At 45.5% G+C, this 19198-nt stretch overlaps 1 protein-coding gene and 1 long non-coding RNA gene across 5 annotated transcripts in view; one reads left to right on the forward strand and one right to left on the reverse strand.

Moving 5' to 3' along the window:
* LOC141084076 (uncharacterized) overlaps positions 1-1930 on the reverse strand; it is a 49193-nt gene extending 47263 nt beyond the window's left edge. The window contains exons 1-2 of one of the 2 annotated variants that reach the window (XR_012230925.1): positions 1714-1930; positions 173-368 (exon numbers count right to left, since the gene is read on the reverse strand). This is a non-coding gene — a long non-coding RNA (uncharacterized lncRNA). The remainder of the gene's footprint in view (positions 1-172; positions 369-1713) is intronic. The other variant, XR_012230926.1, reaches the window with a different exon arrangement.
* Positions 1931-1942: 12 nt separating this feature from the next.
* The window catches only part of AFG2B (AFG2 AAA ATPase homolog B), a 32999-nt gene continuing 15743 nt past the window's right edge, over positions 1943-19198 (forward strand). Inside the window, exons 1-4 of one of the 3 annotated variants that reach the window (XM_073568476.1) lie at positions 1943-2088; positions 4836-5900; positions 8768-9010; positions 11010-11168. In XM_073568476.1, the coding sequence (XP_073424577.1) occupies positions 4836-5900; positions 8768-9010; positions 11010-11168 (1467 nt within the window). In that variant the 5' untranslated portion in view covers positions 1943-2088. Of the gene's footprint in view, positions 2164-4835; positions 5901-8767; positions 9011-11009; positions 11169-19198 lie in introns of all 3 variants that reach the window. The other 2 variants (XM_073568475.1, XM_073568477.1) reach the window with 2 other exon arrangements.

Genomic DNA, 19198 nt, shown 5'->3' on the forward strand with positions numbered 1-19198 from the left:
CAATCTAAGTTTTATACAAACTACTTTCAATTCCTGAGCTGGATTCCCTTGCCCATTTTTGCAGAGCCTGGTAAACTGAGCTACAATTGAAATTCACAAACAATGGAGTAGATGTTTCCATCTCTCCCATAAATCACTCATCACAACCAAAATCCAAGAGACAAATTCTAACATTTTTTCCAGGTGTATTGGGTTTCCTCAGTTCTGCACAAATGGTTTCCAAATATTTCTAACTTGTGCTGGTGTTGCAGAGCGCAAGAGGCCACAATGGCCCAACACCTGGTGGTCTTGTCTGGCCCTGGTATTGTTTTGGGATGGAGTCCTTAGAGTGATTTTGGAAGTCCTCGGAGTGGTAGTCCCCGAAAAACCTGAAGCAAAAAAATAATAGCTGTTAAGACATCTGCTTCAAGCAGCTAAAACAATTATCCCCGCCACTGGAAATCTTCAGATATTCCATCTCCAGAGGAATGGTTTTTGGAAACAGCCACCACCCAATGCATGGAAATGCTGATTACTCTTATACAGGAGGAAAGGATCAAAATTGCTAACAAATGGTTTCACTGGGGCGCCTTTCTAACCTTTCCTCTCTACAGGTCCATCCGTAGGTAATACATTTTCAGCTTCTGCCATCTGCAACACTGGTCTCTTGACCGCCTCTCAATCTCCTCCATTATTACCCCCATTTGTTCTGGTCTTCTCCCCGGTGTGACTCCACAATTACGCCATCTCTCCACCCTTACCCTCCCCCTTTCACGAATTACACTACTCCACAGCCATCCCCTCAGTCCTGATGTGACCCCCCCCCAGTTTACTATGTTCAAGTATTGCTGTGCGATGATTTCTGGACTTTGTAACCTTATCATCTAAGTGGTGTACTTTGGAATATAATTCGTTTGGTCGGCTGTAGTTCTGAATGTTTTGAATATGTTTGTTGAATTTATGTTTTCTTTGGCAAGTTAAAAATTTCAATAAAAATCGAATTTGAAAATAAAAAATCTGACAGTAGTCCAGAAAAATCATTGATATGCCATCTGTCTTGTTTTTATTCATGTTAATAAAATGTATAAAATCAGTTTCCTATTCTAAAGAATTGGAAATGTATCAGTAAAAATCTGAAAAATCCATGTGATATCAGTTTTTTCACAGACAGCGCTCAGATGAGGCATATGGTTGTTTGAGCATAATCGAAGGGGCCGATTCATTAGGGCTTGTGCACACATTCGAGACATGGTGCGTTTATTTCCTAGCAACCCTGATGCCAGCAATGTGAATGAGAAACCTGAAGCGTCATGCGCACGTTGAGTATTTTTAACTTGCAGATTTGGTGCAGAAAACAATCAGCAGCATGTCCATTCTCTCTGCGCTCTTGCCAGTGTTTTCCACCATTGATTTCACTAAAAATCAATCAAAAAATCACCAAAAATGTGGAATTACCTACAAAGAGCTGCAGAAACGGCGCAGAAATGTCTGCAGTCATTTACTCAATGTGTGCACACAGCCTTAAGGCGTTTTCACCAGGATTCTATAGAAAACAACTTCACGTCACAGGATTTTATGTAACAATTGCGCAAACCTATTGTGACTTTTTTGGGTTTCGCACCATTTCCTGCCAGTTACACCAAGGTGGTTGGGGCATGGGAAGAAATGATGGGGCTATGCTGTGTGACCCCAGCAGTCTGCTATAGGGCAGTGCTGCCATCACAGGGCCATTACCAGTCACTCCTCCTGTGCTTGTCACATGTAATGCGTGGGACTATTATACACATCTGATTCCATCCTCCTATGTAACATTCTATCAGTGGGCGCCATCCATCTTCACCATCCGCTCTGCCAAGCCAACCACCAGGGCCGCGCGTCCACGCCACATCTCTAGCAACTCCCTCCCCCAGCATATTTATCAGCCTGCATGAGCCAGTCTGTGTTGTACGGTATCTGGGCATGCGTGCCGTCGGCTAGAATAGAGTCCATGTGACAGGACTCCAGATCACGTGATATGTCGCGTGTTAGAGCCTCCGCTGAAGAGATGTCGCGTCTGGATGACGTACTCCGGTCCTGTCAGCGCGCACATCCGGGCATGCGCCGAACAAGGTTGGGTCACTTTTCCTTCCTTAGCACAGGATCGCGCAGCTTCTCTCCTTCCTCCATGTTGGCTACATGCGCACTGTCAGTATCTTCCCAGCTGTAACGCTTTTACAGTCGGATATGTGCTTTTCAATACTGTCTAAAGCAACATTTAAAGGGAACCTGACACCTTGTGTTTCAGCTATAAGCTGCGGCCACCGCCTTTCAGGGCTTATCTACAGCATTCTATAATGTAGATAAGCCCCCAATCCGACCTACAAGAGGATAAAAATAAGTTTTATTATACTAACCCGGGGGTCCGGTCCGATGGGTGTCGCAGGTCCGGTGCCTCCCATCTTCTTGCAATGTCATCATCTTCCTTGCTTCTTGTCGTTGTGGCTCCTGCACAGGCGTACTGATCTGTCCTGTTGAGGGCAGAACCAAGTACTGCAGTGCGCAGGCGCCGGGAAAGATCAGAGAGGCCCAGCGCCTGCGCACTGAAGTACTTTACGCTGTCCTCAACAGGGCAGATCAGCAAGCCTGTGCAGGAGCCACGACGACACGAAGCAAGGAAGATGACGACATCGCAAGAAGATGGGAGGCACCGGACCTGCGACACCCATCAGACCGGACCCTCGGGTGAGTATAATAAAACGTATTTTTCTTATCTTTCAGGTCAGATCGGGGGCTTATCTACAGCATTATAGAATGCTTGTATATAAGCCCTGAAAGGCGGTGGCCACAGCTTATAGCTGAAACACAAGGTGACAGGTTTGCTTTAAGACATTAAGTTTGGACCTGATCCTCAAGCCACACAATAGAGGATAACTTTGTGATCACTGGGGTCTGACTGCTGGGATGTAGCTGCTGTGCACATGACTGATCTCCACTATGGACTCCTGTTCTCAGGATCAGTGGGCCCCAGTCATGAAGTTATAACGACCAGAGCTATTTTTGGTTTTGCATTTTCATTTTTTGCTCCCGTTCTTCCCAGAGTCATAATTTTTTATTTTTCCATCAATATGGCCATGTGAGGTCTTATTATTGCAGGATGAGTTGTACTTTTGAACAACACCAACGGTTTTACCATGTCGTATACTCGAAAATGGGAGAAAAAATTCCAAGTGCGGTGAAATTGCAAAAAAAGTGAAATCCTACACTTGTTTTTTGTTTGGCTTTTTAGCTAGGTTCATTAAATGCTAAAACTGACCTGACATGATTCTCCAGGTCATTACGAGTTCATAGACACCAAACATGTCTAGGTTCTTTTTTATCTAAGTGTTAAAAAAAAAATTTCCAAACTTTGTTAAAAAAAATTGTGCCATTTTCCGAGAACCGTAGCGTCTCCATATTTCATGATCTCGGGTCGGGTGAGGGCTTATTTTTTTGCGCGCCAAGCTGACGTTTTTAATGATAACATTTTGGTGCAGATACGATCTTTTGATCACCCGTTATTGAATTTTAATGCAAAAAAAGTAATTCTGGTGTTTTGACGTTTTTCTCGCTATGCCGTTTAGCGATGGCGTTAATCCTTTTTTTGACAGATCGGGCGATTCTGAATTTTTTTTTTTATTATTGTTTTATTTTGAATGGGGCAAAAGGGGGTTATTTGAACTTTTTTATAATTTTAAAAACGTTTTTTTACTTTTGGCATGCTTCAATAGTCTCCATGGGAGACTAGAAGCTGCCATAACCTGATCAGCTCTGCTACATAGAGGCGATGATCAGTACGCCAGTATGTAGCTGAATTACTTACCTGCTATGAGCGCCGTCCACCTGGTGGCGCTCACAGCAAGCCGGCAGTTACAACCATAGAGGTCTACAGGAGACCTGGTTGTCATGCCAACCCATCGGTGACCCGCGATCACGTGACTGGTGTCACTGATGGGTGGTTTTCTGGCGTCAGTGCCAGAAGAGCATGTTAAATGCATCTGTCAGCGTTTGACAGCAGCATTTAATGGGTTAATAGCCGCAGGTGGATCGCGATTCCACCCACGGCTGTTCCTGGCACGTCAGCTGTTCAAAACAACTGATATGTGCCGGAAAAGATGTGGGCTCACCGCCAGAACCCACATCAAAGGGAGGGAATGCAACATCGGCGAAAATTTACGCTCATTGTCGGAAAGGGGTTAACTAACTGAGCCATAAAGGGGTTGTCCAGGCTTGAGGATAGTCTGCAGTAAATTTATGTGACTGGAGATTTGAGATTCCTCTAATAGGGAGCGCTGTGAAGACTGGTGTCTGGAGCTGGCAATCATGTGACCGCAAGTACTCTATTTGAATACATACGATCACCTGATGACTAGACATGCGTGGCATCACTCAATAAATGTGAATTGAGTGGGGCTGGACACGTAAAGTTAGAATGTGGCAGGAAGTATGCAAATCTCATCCTTGCAATCACATGACTGCCCCAGAAAGTGTTAATTGTGCACGCTGTGAGGATTAGAGTGATCACAATCCTGGGCAACCCCTGAGGAAATGCTCTGCAAGCAGTGCAGTGTGTTTAACCCTACCAGTAATGTACACACTGTTAGGATTTGTCGCTGGTTCGAGCGGTCGTCAGTGGCTGCATGCATGCGATTTTCAGTCATAACCACTAATCCCACTCAGATACTCTTAATGTTGTACACTCTTAGGATTTGGCAAGCTGCAGCACTTGTAAAAAAAAAAAAATCTTCCCCACACTGGACAGCCCCTTTAATTTATGTGTAGCTCCTTTATGTGGACTGTAGAACATAATATTTATCTTGTCTGTCGTTACTCTGTCATAGATGGAAACGGAGCTGAGGTTATTGCCACTGAATCATGAAGACCACGGAACCCAAAGATGCCGATTAGGACCTAAAGCAATGTCTGATCTGGGACTTAAAATCGGATTCCCTCTTCTGATATCTCTACCTAGTGGCAGCTGCCTGTGTACTGCCTGGCCAAGAAGAGATCTGTCTGATGGCTTCCTACAAGCAGATCTCATGTGTTCCATGTCACCTCCACCGGTGGTGGAGTACAGGGATCCCTTGTCTCTAAATCACATAAAAAGACTCAATTCTGTCAAGTTAAAAAAAGTGACTGTGAAAACGATATTGAAAAACGTAAAAGAGAAACTTTCCATCTCTGGGCCTGGTCTCCTAGAGATTGTCAAAGACGTACTAAGAAATGTGTATGTCTTACCTAAATATGTGGTAACAGTCCCAGGAGCTTCCCCCATTGTGAATGTGGAAATATTAGAAATGGACCCAGTAACAGATGGAGCCGGATTAATAACAGCAAAGACAAGTGTGCATGTAAAAGAGACAACCACACTGGAGTGGTACAAGAAAGGACCAGGCAATAGCTCCCAATATCAGGTGGCTGGAATGGACAATGTGTGTAAGGCACTGAAAGAGATTCTTAGCTTGCCTTTCCTATATCCCAAGACCATAACTAAATTAGGAATTTCTTGTCCAAAAGGTGTCCTCTTAGTCGGGCCCCCTGGCGTTGGTAAAACGCTCCTGGTGAAAGCGGTAGCCACACAGGTAGGTGCTCATCTTATTAGCCTGAGTGGGCCCGTTATTCATGGATCAAGACCTGGAGAAGCTGAGGAAAATTTAAGGAAGATTTTTGAAAATGCCAGTAATATTTCTCATGGTGGCCCTTGTATCCTCTTTATCGATGAGATTGATTCTCTCTGCCCTAAACGAGGGCACTCTGGTAACACCCCTGAAAATCGGATTGTCGCCCAACTTTTGACACTCATGGATGGGATCCACAGTGACAACAAGATGGTTATTGTCGCTGCAACAAACCAGCCAGATGTGATAGACTCGGCTCTCCGGCGGCCGGGCCGGTTTGATAGAGAGGTAAACATCTCTTGTACATGTCACCTTATTGCTAGTTCTTTATACCATGTAACCTATGTGCCGGTAACCAGTTTATTTGGACCAGTTTCAATAATTATATTTGCCTTGCTACCAGGGGTTACACCTGGGCATCTCCACACTCCAAACCAGCTCACACATATAAAATAAATTTAAAAAATGACGCAAATGGAAAGATGAATTTGGTGTAAACAAAACAAGGTGCAAAACGTCAAAAAGACTTGGGGGGGGGGGGGGGAAGAGGATTGCAATAATGAATATGACACATAGTGTATAAAAGAAACGATAGCGAGGAAATCAACCAGTACAGCAGCCTGATTGCACACAGGTACAGTTAGGTCCATATATATTTGGACAGAGACAACATTTTTGTAATTTTGGTTCTAGACATTACCACAATGAATTTTCAACAAAACAATTCAGATGCAGTTGGAGTTCAGACTTTCAGCTTTCATTTGAGGGTATCCACATTAAAATTGGATGAAGGGTTTAGAAGTTTCAGCTCCTTAACATGTGCCACCCTGTTTTTAAAGGGACCAAAAGTAATTGAACAGATTAAATAATTGTAAATAAAATGTTCATTTCTAGTACTTAGTTGAAAACCCTTTGTTGGCAATGACTGCCTGAAGTCTTGACCTCATGGACATCACCAGACGCTGTTTCCTCCTTTTTGATGCTCTGCCAGGCCTTCACTGCGGTGGTTTTCAGTTGCTGTTTGTTTATGGGCCTTTCTGTCTGTTAGTCTTTAACAAGTGAAATGCATGCTCAATTGGGTTGAGATCAGGTGACTGACTTGGCCATTCAAGAATATTCCACTTCTTTGCTTTAATAAACTCCTGGGTTGCTTTGGCTTTATGCTTTGGGTCATTGTCCATCTGCAGAATGAAACGACGACCAATCAGTTTGGCTGCATTTGGCTGGATCTGAGCACACAGTATGGCTCTGAATACCTCAGAATTCATTCAGCTGCTTCTGTCCTGTGTCACATCATCAATAAACACTAGTGACCCAGTGCCACTGGCAGCCATGCATGCCCAAGCCATCACACTGCCTCCGCCGTGTTTTACAGATGATGTGGTATGCTTTGGATCATGAGCTGTACCACGCCTTCGCCATACTTTTCTCTTTCCATCATTCTGGTAGAGGTTGATCTTGGTTTCATCTGTCCAAAGAATTTTCTTCCAGAACTGTGCTGGCTTTTTTAGATGTGTTTTGGCAAAGTCCAGTCTAGCCTTTTTATTCTTGATGCTTATGAGTGGCTTGCACCGTGCAGTGAACCCTCTGTATTTACTTTCAAGCAGTCTTCTCTTTATGGTAGATTTGTATATTGATACGCCTACCTCCTGGAGAGTGTTGTTCACTTGGTTGGCTGTTGTGAAGGGGTTTCTCTTCACCATGGAGATTATTTTGCGATCATCCCCCACTGTTGTCTTCCATGGGCGCCCAGGTTTTTTGCATTGATGAGTTCACCAGTGCTTTCTTTCTCAGGATGTACCAAACTGTAGATTTTGCCACTCCTAATGTTGTAGCAATTTCTCAGATGGGTTTTTTCTGTTTTTGCAGCTTAAGGATAGCAAGGATGGCTTGTTTCACCTGCATGGAGAGCTCCTTTGACCGCATGTTTCCTTCACAGCAAAACCTTCCAAATGCAAGCAGCACACCTCAAATCAACTCCAGGCCTTTTATCTGCTTAATTGAGAATGACATAACGAAGGGATTGCCCACACCTGTCCCATGAAATGGCCTTGGAGTCAATTGTCCAATTACTTTTGGTCCCTTTAAAAACAGGGTGGCACATGTTAAGGAGCTGAAACTCCTAAACCCTTCATCCAATTTTAATGTGGATACCCTCAAATGAAAGCTGAAAGTCTGAACTTCAACTGCATCTGAATTGTTTTGTTTAAAATTCATTGTGGTAATGTCTAGAACCAAAATTAGAAAAATGTTGTCTCTGTCCAAATATATATGGACCTAATGTAGTTACCCGTAGGCAGATAGTTGGTTGTGGGCAATTAGTTGGCCGCAGGCAGGTAGCTGGTTGTATGTAGGTAGTTGGCTGTACACATGTAGTTGGTTATACGCTGGTAGGGACCTCAGCAACCTGTTTTGGACAAATGTCAGTAGGCTGAAGCATTACGATTTTTCTTTACTGAAACAAAGGGGCAAAGGAAGATCAACTATGTAACCTGACCCCTCCTCATCCATCTTTACAGTTGGCACAATGCAATCAGGTAGGTAGCTTTCCCTGGCATTTGCCAACTCCAGACTCCTCCATCAGGCTGCTAGATAGAGTAGTGGGATTCATCACACCACAACACATTTCCACTGCCCCAGAGTCCAGTGGTGATAAGTTTACACCACTTTGCCCTATGCTTGGCAATGTAAAGCTTGTATGTGGCTGCTTGGCCATAGGAATGAAACTTCCAGTGTAGTTTTTATGCTGATGTAAATACTAAAGTAGTTTTGGATTCTGCACTCATTGAGTCAGCAGAATGCTGGTGACCTTTATGCAATATGCCCCTCAGCATTTCACGACACTGCATCGTAATTTCACGTGGTCTCCATTCCGTGGCTGAGTTATGTGGTTTTTAAACACTTTTACTTTTTAGTGCTATCACTTATAGATAAAACTGGAATATTTAGGAGGCAAGAAATTTAATGAACTGACTTGTTATGCCATTGACATCCTATTACAAGACCACGCTGCTATCTGTGTTCTCTCACAAATGTTGGTAAATGCAGAGAGCATGGCGATGGCCTGGATTGTATACACCTGTGTTAATGGGACTGAAAGCAATTATTAAGACGTGTCCCAATACCTATATCCATATATTGTATATATCTTTTAGTTTCTTGCTGTCTTGGAATTGCTAAGTAATACAAAGTGCACGCCTTATGCCATCCAGATTATTATTGGGACCCCCACAATAAGCCAAAGAAGAGCCATTTTGGAAGTACTTACGGCACAGATCCCAATACACAGTGATGTGGACATAGATGCCTTGGCTGATATGACTGTCGGTTACGTAGGAGCTGATCTGACCGCTCTCTGCAGAGATGCTGCCATGCAAGTGGTGCTCCAGGTCCATCAGGTAAGAAGCACACTGTCTCTATAATGGGAGGTTTAGCCATTTGATTAAGCACCCTCGATTTTAATATTTCCAAAAGAAAACATCTTGCAGGTGTGACCTCTGGGGCAGTGATGTAAAGGACTGATGACATGACTGTATGTTCCTATCACTGTGTCTGTACATGCAACTCTCAGGACAACATGCACATATAGAGAAGTGCCTGCTCTGAGGCTGATGTATAGACTATAAACATACGAATCGGGACTGCCGGCCAAACGCTTGTTCAGACAACAGCTCTCCTGCTCAATTTCCCCATACACATACCGAATTAGATCAGTCCATGTGGAATGCCCTACCACAAGAGGTAGTAATGGCAGACACAATAACAGCCTTTAAAAAGTGGCTGAATGAATTCCTCAATACACATGGGGGGTTATAGATACTTTTATGACAGAATGTATAATTGGGGAAGAAAGGTTGAACCTGATGGACCTAGGTCTTTTTTCAACTTGTGGAACTGCAGCAGGGCTAAGGTAGCGTTCAGTTCAGGGGATCCCCTGTGTCTTCTATGTGCTCCAATCTAATACATACTTTATGTAATTGTGACTCACACTTAATTGCTTTACTCTCCAACATAACTATTTTGTGTAAAATAAAGAAAGAAAATTTATAACTATGTACTCATCTCCACTTTGGTGACCATTCTTTTAAAGGGGTTTTCTAGTTTTAAAGAACAAACAAACTGTGCTGTACTCACCCTCCCTGGGTCTTCGCTTTACTCGCGCTCCTGGTGTCTGTTATTGTCTGCAGTGCTGATGTCTCGTCGACAGCGCTGCAGACAATACCTGAGCTCTGCTTCTGAGGGGCTGCAGCCACTGAGCTCAGTCATTGACTACAGCACTGTTTGATGTGGCATCGGCACAGAAGAAAATAACAGCCACCAGAAGCAGCGACAGAGATGCTGTGCTTTACTCACCCTCCATCGGGACAGCATGGTTTTGTTTTTTTGTTTTGTTTTTTTCTGAAACAAACTGTATCTAGGAAGAGGGAAAGTGTCTTCATTAGAGAAGAAGGGATATGCGGCTACTCGGCCGACCTCGTGCACTGCGGTTTGATGCGCTTCATGTGCTTTCCTTGTCATTTTCATGGTATTGTTTTGTTCAGATATTTCCGTCGGAGGTATAGACGTCTTTAAATTTAGTTTCAGAGCTTGTGTGACCACCGCTCTATTAAAACTTTGCCTGACTGCCCTTAGTGATTGGGGGGGGTCCCAGTTGTAAGAGATTCTGTGGATGAGAAATAATTGGGTGGCCTTTAATGTTTATTCTAATGGGACAACCCATTTAAGGTTTGGAAGAAGAAAAATGGAATTCCCTATACCTGTAAAAAAGGAAAAAGTCTGAGATTCTATAATTTTGTGTCTCCAGTTCCAATGCAGTCCAAAATTGCAAGCCACAAACTAATGCTTTCATTCTTATCCTGTGCAGAATCTAAATTATTCCTAGATCTGATTAGACAACCAAAGTAGTCATGTCTTCTGGTGCTCTGAATTGTATTGACTGGCTGTGACAGTAGTTGGAATCGCTGCCCTGCGCATGAACAAGAGAATGGGGCAGTGATCCTGAGCTACTGGCCATGTGTGACCACTAGCACTATATATATATGAGGTGGACCTGTGAGAAATAAAAAAAAAAAACAGGTCTCTATAACAAGTATGTAACACCAATAATGAGACACTGGAGCAGTTTTGTTAATGATTCCAAATGAACAATTGTGTGATCTAACATAGTAAGCTAATATGTATTTGTGGACTCTTCCCAAATGATACCCGGTTTTATCCAGAATAAATTATGTCTCACGCCTACAGTAATTATCTTACACACCCAGTGGCAGAAAGGTGCTGTTTGCGTCAGCCATGTGATGAATAATGGGGTGTGTAAATATCTGTGCCCTATATGTGATATGATTGTATCCAGAACTAAAGCTGCATCACTAATTGTGTCCTGCGCTCTTTCTACAGGATGGTCAAGTCAACCAAGTAAGAAGAGAACATTTTTTTGAAGCTTTCAAAAAGATCCAACCTACTGCAGCGCGAAGTGCTGTTGGACAGGTGGACTTTAAGCCAGTGTCCTGGGACCAAATTGGTGGCCTAGAGGATATTAAACTTTTATTACAACAGGTAGAAAGATCATCTCTCAGATTGTTTTTCTTTCTTGAACAATATATTTCTACATTTTAAAACTTGATTGAAGTGTTTTAAATGAGATCCTTTAATCAAATCAGGAATGGTTGACGTTTTGGACTTAAAGTCGTCGTCCAACTCCAGAAAACTTTTCCCCTTCGCCTCATTGGGGGACACAGGACCATGGGACACAGGACCATGGGTGTTATGCTGCTGCCACTAGGAGGACACTAAGAAAATACACAAAGAAATAAACTCCTCCTCCGCAGTATACACCCTCTGCTGGCTCTATCCTGAACCAGTTCCTGCTTAGTGTCTGATTTCAGACCCGGATTCCATTTTTTATTTTTACTTTTTATCAAAAGTCTTCAACAGCAAAGGGCAATGAGGCCTTTCAAGGTATCGATCTCCCAAACCCATCAACAGGTGGGCACGCAGAGTGTCGTCTCCCCGTATACCCTCCTGCAACCTCAACGCTGGCCTGGGCTCTCCTTAGGGGCAACGGATCCCTTCAATGGGTTCTCCCCACATCAGCAACAGACGGGAACATGGGGTGTCGCCCCCAATTACCCCCATCTGGAGCCAGGTCTTCTTCAGCCAGACATGCCCTGCATCAAAAACCACACTGACAAGATTACCTCAGGTAACATGCAGAGGCCCCATAAGGCGTCCGTGCGGCCCCACTGCACCACCACTGCCAGAAAGTGGATGATGACCGGCGGCGAAAGAAACCTCTCCACTTCCCTATCAAAGGGATGGTGGATTGAGGAAACAATCCGTGCGGACATAATCTCCAGTTTGGCCTCCCGGCTCTGCACCACGCTCCTGGCTGCTTCATACCCTGTGAGTAGCAACAGGGTTCTTCCAAGGCGGGATATGTGCGCTGATGACTAGCCCGCTATCGTTCCGGCGCCACCGCTTCCCCATCGCAGCCACCGCTTCCCCCATTGCGGCCACCACCGCGACCGCCATTGCCGCGACGCTGGCGCGGTCTCAAATTTAGGTCCCGGCTTCTAGCCGGCATAGGCCAAACTTCGCCCACTTTTTTAGGCGCTTCTCGCTCTGAGAGAAGCGCTGCGGCCACATTCTACCCTGGGCCCTGACTCCGCCCCCTTTTGCTAGCGCTTCTCGTTTCTAACAAGAAGCGCTCTCCTTTCCCTGTCTTCACTTCTGGTCAACGTGCGTCTAACCACAGGCTAGGGATGCCATCTTCCCACCGCACGTGTGTCTTCAAGCACCACAGCAGTGCAGACTTCTTCTTGGGGGCACGGACACAAGACCTGGGTAAGCTGATACACAGCGGTTAACCCCTTCCCTGTGGCTGCCTCTAAGCAGCACCAGTGTTGTGAATTCTCTTTCTGGGCTCCCTCTGGTGGTTACTGGAGGTAGTGGAGCTGGTCAGATTGACAGAGGCTTGCCACCTGATAATGATGATGACGATTGGAGATCTGGGGTTTCTGACTGGTGTATTTAAGACAGCTGACTTCCTTCAATCCCTGCTGGTGATTTTCTTCCTGTGCCTTCTGATGTCTGATGTCTCCTGCTCTGTTTCTGCATGGTTCAGCTAAGTGGTTCATTTGCTAATCTCTTTGCATTTGATTTGGTTTTGTCTATCTCTGCTCTGTGCAGGTCAGCTTGCTCCTGCTGGGGCTGTGCTGGATCACTGCCCATATGTTTCTGCTTGTATCAGTTTGTTTTGTCCCCTGTTATATTGGTCTCTTTTTGCTTTGCTTTCAGTATATACCTGAGTGCTGATATAATGGGGGCGAAGTCATGTGACTTCAGTGTTTTTTGAGCATCAGACGTGTTGGATTTTTCAGTTTTTTTTGCGTGATTGCAGACAGTGTCTTTCCTTTCCTGTCCTGTCTAGTCAGTTTGGGCCCCATCATTTGCTCAGTCTATTTTCCTGCCTGCGTTTGTGTCTCACCGACTATATGTTTGGGGGCTGTCTATTCCTTTGGGGTCTGCTCCGGGGGCAGTTTAGACTTCACCTTTCTTGCTTTAGGCTGAGTTAGTTCTCCGGCTGTGCCGAGGCGTCTAGGGCATCGTAGGTACGCTCCAAGGCTACTGCTAGTTGTGTTTATAGGATCAGGGGTCTGCAATCCGCTTAGTTACCAACCTCTCTGGTTTGCTGTGGCTTAGCCTGGTCCTGCTATCCTCCTCGGTGACCCATTCATAACAGACCTGCATGCAAAATGTCTCAATCAAAGGCATCTAAAAAAGCGGATAAAACACACACAGTGGTGTATGCCTCATGTACCACATGTAATGCCCCACTACCACGGAGACACCGTACCGCAACATGTGTGGTCTGCGACCCCCTCCTGTGCACAGGAGCCCCATAGAATCCTTCTGTGATTCCTCCTTAAGCCAGGGCATCACTTTACCTCCCATAGAGGGCCCTTCAGCCATTCAAAAGTCTTCCTCAGATGGGCCAGTCTGCGGCAGAAGATACACAATCTTCCAGAAAACATCACCATGAATCATCCCCCAGGTGATTCGGCGTCCGTAAGCTCTGCTTTCCGCTCCCCCTCACCAGGGGTTTGCAGCAAACACGACTCAGAATACGAGTCAAATGTGGCCGTAGACCCAGACTCATTAGCATACCAGGAGTCTCTAGATTCTCTCATTGAAGCGGTCAATAAGGCTCTGAGAGTAGACTATGAACCTGGGGCTTGTCCGGATCACACGGTGTCCTTCAAAAGGACCAAATGTCTTCACAGGGTTTTTGCTAACCACCCTGAGTTTACGGACATTGTTCAAATGCATAGGAGTCGCCCGGACAAGTGATTCACAGGGCAAAAACTGCTGGAAGCTCGGTATCCCTTTGCATTTACTCTACGGAAGACACAGACAGGGTAGGCGGCAGTCTACTCCTGTTTCTTCAGATCTGGCTGGCGGTCGTTCACGACCAGTGGGTCAGAGATCTGGTGTCTTCCGGATGCAAAATAGAATGTGTCTCCCCCAACACGTTTTTTCCAGTCCACTGGCTGGTGGTGACCACCGACGACAGTCTTCTAGGTTGGGGAGCGATCTTTCATCATCACATGGCTCAGGGACGCTGGTCCATTCAGGAATCGCGTCTTCTGATCAATGTTCTCGAGATTTGGGCAATCAGGCTAGCCCTTCAGCAATTCCATCAACTTCTGACCGGTCGTCCCATTCGGATCCAGTCGGACAGCGCCACGGTGGTGGCGTACATCAACCGTCAGGGGGGCACCAGTAGCAGAAGAGTGATGCTCGAGGTAGCACACATTCTGCAGTGGGCCGAGACAAAACCGTTCAGTCATCTCTGCAGTTCATATTCCGGGTGTAGAGAATTGGGCGGCAGATTTTCTCAGCCGTCAGGGTTTGGCCTCGGGAGAGTGGTCCCTTCACCCGGAAGTCTTTCAGCAAATTTGCCAATGCTGGGGAACACTGGATGTGGATCTCATGGCCTCCAGGCTAAACGTCAAAGTCCCGGCATTCGTAGCTCAGTCCCGCGACCCCAATAGCCATAGGGTCGGATGCCCTGGTGCTTCCTTGGCATCAGTTTCGCCTTCCTTACATTTTTCCGCCGCTTCCACTAATACCAAGGGTCATCCGGAAGATAAAGGCGGAGGGAGTCCCAGTGATTCTCGTCGCACCAGACTGGCAACACCTAGTTGCTGACGCCCCCTGATGGTTACCAGACCGCCCAGACCTTCTCTCTCAGGGGCCGATTTACCGCCAGAACTCCAGGGTTCTGAATTTAATGGCCTGGCCATTGAATCCTGGATTCTAGCCCAGGCCGGTTTCTCTCAACAGGTAGCTTCCATTATGATTAACGCTCGGAAACCTACATCCATGCGCATTTACCATCGCATCTGGAAGGCCTTTTTCTCTTGGTGAAAAACCTGCGGATGTTCCCCACTTGTGTTTTCTATTCCTTCCATTTTGGAGTTTCTCCAAGCAGGATTAGACTCGGGTCTGGCACTGGCTTCTCTCAAAGGCCAAATTTCGGCTCTATCCGTCCTGTTCCAGCGAAGGATAGCTTCCAAATCGCAGGTTAAGACCTTCATATAGGGGGTGTCGCATCTTGTCCCTCCCTTTCAAGATGCCACTGGAACCTTGGGACCTTAATTTGGTCCTAGGAGCCTTGCAAGAGGCTCCCTTCGAACCCCTTCAGGACATGTCACTTTCACTTTCTTGGAAAGTTGCTTTTCTTGTGGCCGTAACATTCATCAGGTGGGTTTCGGAATTGGCAGCTTTGTCTTGCAAACCTTCTTTTCTGGTTTTCCACCAGGACTAGGTGGTGTTGAGGACGTCTCCGTCTTTCTTGCCTAAGGTCGTTTCTTCTTCTCAGTTGAATGAGGACATAGTTTTGCCCCCTTTCTGCCCAGCTCTGGCCCATCGTACTGAGAAAGCTCTCCACACTTTGGATTTGGTAAGGGCACTCAGATATACATTTCCAGAACAGCGTCTTTTCGCTAATTGGATTGCCTCTTTGTGCTTCCGGAGGGACACAGAAAGGGACTACTGTTATGAATGGGTCACCGAGGAGGAAAACCTAAACATGCTAAGTCCAGAAAAAAGAGAGGTTGGTAACTATGCAGATTGCAGATCCCTGATCCTACCACACAACTAGCAGCAGCTGTGGAGCGTGCCTACGATGAACCTAGACGCCTCGTCACGGCCAGAGGACTAAATAAGCCTAAAGCAAGAAATGGGAAAACTAACTGCCCCAGAGCAGACCCCAAAGGAATAGACAGCCCCCGCACATGTATTGACGGTGAAACAAGATGAAAACACAAACACAGGTAGAAAAATAGGCTGAGCAAACGATGGGGCCCAAACTAACTAGAGAGGAAAGGAAAGAAAAGACAGGGCCCAAACTAACTAGAGAGGAAAGAAAAGACACTGTCTGCAATCTGCCCAAAACCCTACAAAATAATGTCCAACACTTCTGATAGCAAAATTAACCCTGAAGTCACTAGACTTCTCCCACTATATCAGCACTCTGAAATATTCTGAGACAGAGCAAAAAGAGGCCAATCTAATCAGGGACAAAAAGCAAATTGGCAAATATAGATAAATAAGAGTGGAAATTCAGCACAGCCCAAGCCGGGGCTGGCTGACCACACAAAAAACTGAATAGAACAACAAAATCAAGTGTAAACATTAGCAGAGAAACTTAGCTTTAGATGACTGGAACAGAGCTGAGAACCAAGACCTGACAAGCAGAAGAAATCACCAGCACCAGTGTAGGGCGTCGGCTGTCTTAAATCCAATCTGAGATTCCTGAGGTCCAATCGTCATCCTCATTCTCAGGTGGCAGCTCTCCACTGACCAAACCAGCCTCACTACCTCCTGTTACCGCCAGAGGGAGCCTGGAAGGAGAACTCACAACTGAACCAGAAAATGAACTCGCAACAGTACCCCCCCCCCTTGAGGAGGGGTCACCGAACCCTCATCCACGCCACCAGGCCGATCAGGATGGGCCTGGTGAAAAGCACAAACCAATCTATTGGCATGAATATCAGAGGCAGAGACGCAAGAATTATCCTCCTGGCCATAACCCTTCCATTTGACCAAATACTTGAGTCTCCGTCTAACCAAACGAGAATCCAATATTTTCTCTACCTCATATTCCACATTGCCTTAAACCAACACAGGGTCAGGAGGTGCTGCCGTAGGCACCACTGGGTCAACAAACCTCTTCAACAGAGACTTGTGAAATACGTTATGGATCTTGAACGTAACTGGAAGAGCCTATCGAAAAGAAACAGGATTAAGAATCTCCAAAATCTTATACGGTCCAATAAATCTTGGCTTAAATTTTGGAGACGCAACCTACATAGGAATATTCTTAGACGACAACCAAACCATAACACCCACTTTAAACCGGGGACCAATGGTCCTATGCCGGTTGGAAAATCGCTGGGCCTTTTCCTGAGAGAGTGACAACTTATCCATCACTTGGTCCCATATCTGCTGCATTCTCTCAACCACAGTGTCCACACCTGGGCAGGACAAAGATTCCACTTGCCCTGAAGAGAATCGAGGATGAAACCCAAAATTACAGAAAAAGGGTGACATCAAAGTGGCAGAACTAGCTCTATTGTTCAGCGCAAATTCTGCCAAGAGCAAAAATGAGACCCAATCATCCTGATCAGCAGATATAAAACATCTTAAATAAGACTCCAAGGTCTGGTTTGTTCTCTCAGTCTGTCCATTGGTCTGGGAATGAAACGCGGAGGAGAAGGATAATTGAATTCCCAGATTGGAACAAAAGGCTTTCCAGAATCTGGAAACAAACTGGACTCCTCTATCGGACACAATGTTCTCAGGAATCCCATGTAACCGAGCCACCTGTTGTAAAAACAAGGGCACCAACTCAGCGGAAGATGGCAACTTTGGGAGTGGTACAAGATGGACCATCTTCGAAAATCTATCAAATCACCCAGATAAGTCATTCTCTGAGAGACCGGAAGATCAGAAATAAAATCCATTGAGATATGGGTCCATGGCCTCTTAGGCACCGGCAGGGGCATCAGCAACCCACTATAACGAGAACAGGGTTTAGACCGAGAACAAGTCCCACAGGACTGTACAAAATTCCTGACATCACGAGATAAGGCAGGCCACCAAAAAGACCGATTCACCAAATCTCTGGTACCAAAAATGCCTGGATGACCAGCCAATGCGGAGCAATGAATTTCAGACATCACTCTCTTTCTCCACTGGTGAGCAACATACAATTTTCCCATAGGGCAACGCTCAGGTTTATCCTACTGAAATTCCTCCAGGGCGCGTCTCAAATCGGGCGAAATGGCAGAAAGAACTACCCCCTCACCTAGGATGGTAGTAGGCTCAGTCTCACTAAGAGAATCGGCAAAGAAACTCCTAGAAAGGGCGTCTGCCTTAACATTCTTAGTGCCCGGGAGAAAAGAGACCACAAAATTAAAACGCGTGAAAAACAAGGCCCATCTAGCCTGTCTAGGATTAAAGCGTTTGGCCGACTCTGGATAAATCAAATTCTTGTGATCGGTGAGGCCCACAACTTGATGTCTAGCTGCCTCCAACCAATGTCTCCACTCCTCAAATGCCCATTTCATGGCCAACAATTCCCGATTCCCCACGTCATAGTTGCGTTCAGATGGGGAGAACTTTCGAGAAAAGAAGGCACAGAGATTCATCTTAAACGTCACAGGGTCATTTTGGGACAAAACAGCTCCTGCACCAATCTCAGAGGCATCTACCTCCACCTAAAATGGAAGTGAGACATCAGGTTGCCGTAAAACCGTAGCTGAAGTAAATCTCCGCTTAAGCTCCTGAAATGCTGAGACAGCCTCAGGAGACCAATTCAGCACATCAGAGCCCTTCTTGGTCAGATCAGTCAGTGGTTTGACAATACCAGAAAAATTACCTATAAATTTACGATAGAAATTAGCAAAACTCAAAAACTTCTGGAGGGCCTTCAAAGAAGTAGGCTGAACCCAATCATAAATGGCCTGTACCTTGGCCGGGTCCATTTCAATAGTCGATGGAGACAAGATAAATCCCAAAAATGAAATCCTCTGTACACCAAAGATTCATTTCGATCCCTTAACAAACAGGGAGTTCTCCCTCAAAATCCGGAGCACAGTCCGGACGTGTTCCACATGAGAATCCCAATCACTAGAAAAGATCAAAATATCATCCAGATAGATGATCAAAAACTTATCCACAAGGTCACCGAAAATATCATTCATAAAGGACTGGAAGACAGAAGGGGCATTAGTGAGCCCAAAAGGCATCACCAGGTACTCAAAATGTCCCTCCGGAGTATTAAACGCCATCTTCCATTCATCCCCGTGCTTGATGCAAATAAGATTATACTCCCCCCTGAGGTCAAGCTTAGTAAACCAGCAGGCACTCTTAACTCTGGAGAATAAATCAGACATCAGAGGTAACGGGTACTGATATTTAACCGCCATCTTGTTAAGGGAACGATAATCAATACACGGTCTTAATGAACCATCTTTCTTGGCCACAAAAAAAACCCCCAGCACCTAAAGGTGACGAGG

This window comes from Dendrobates tinctorius, unplaced genomic scaffold (genome assembly GCF_039654945.1).
Source record: "Dendrobates tinctorius isolate UK_male_01 unplaced genomic scaffold, ASM3965494v1 ptg000022l, whole genome shotgun sequence".
NCBI classification, from domain to species: domain Eukaryota; kingdom Metazoa; phylum Chordata; class Amphibia; order Anura; family Dendrobatidae; genus Dendrobates; species Dendrobates tinctorius.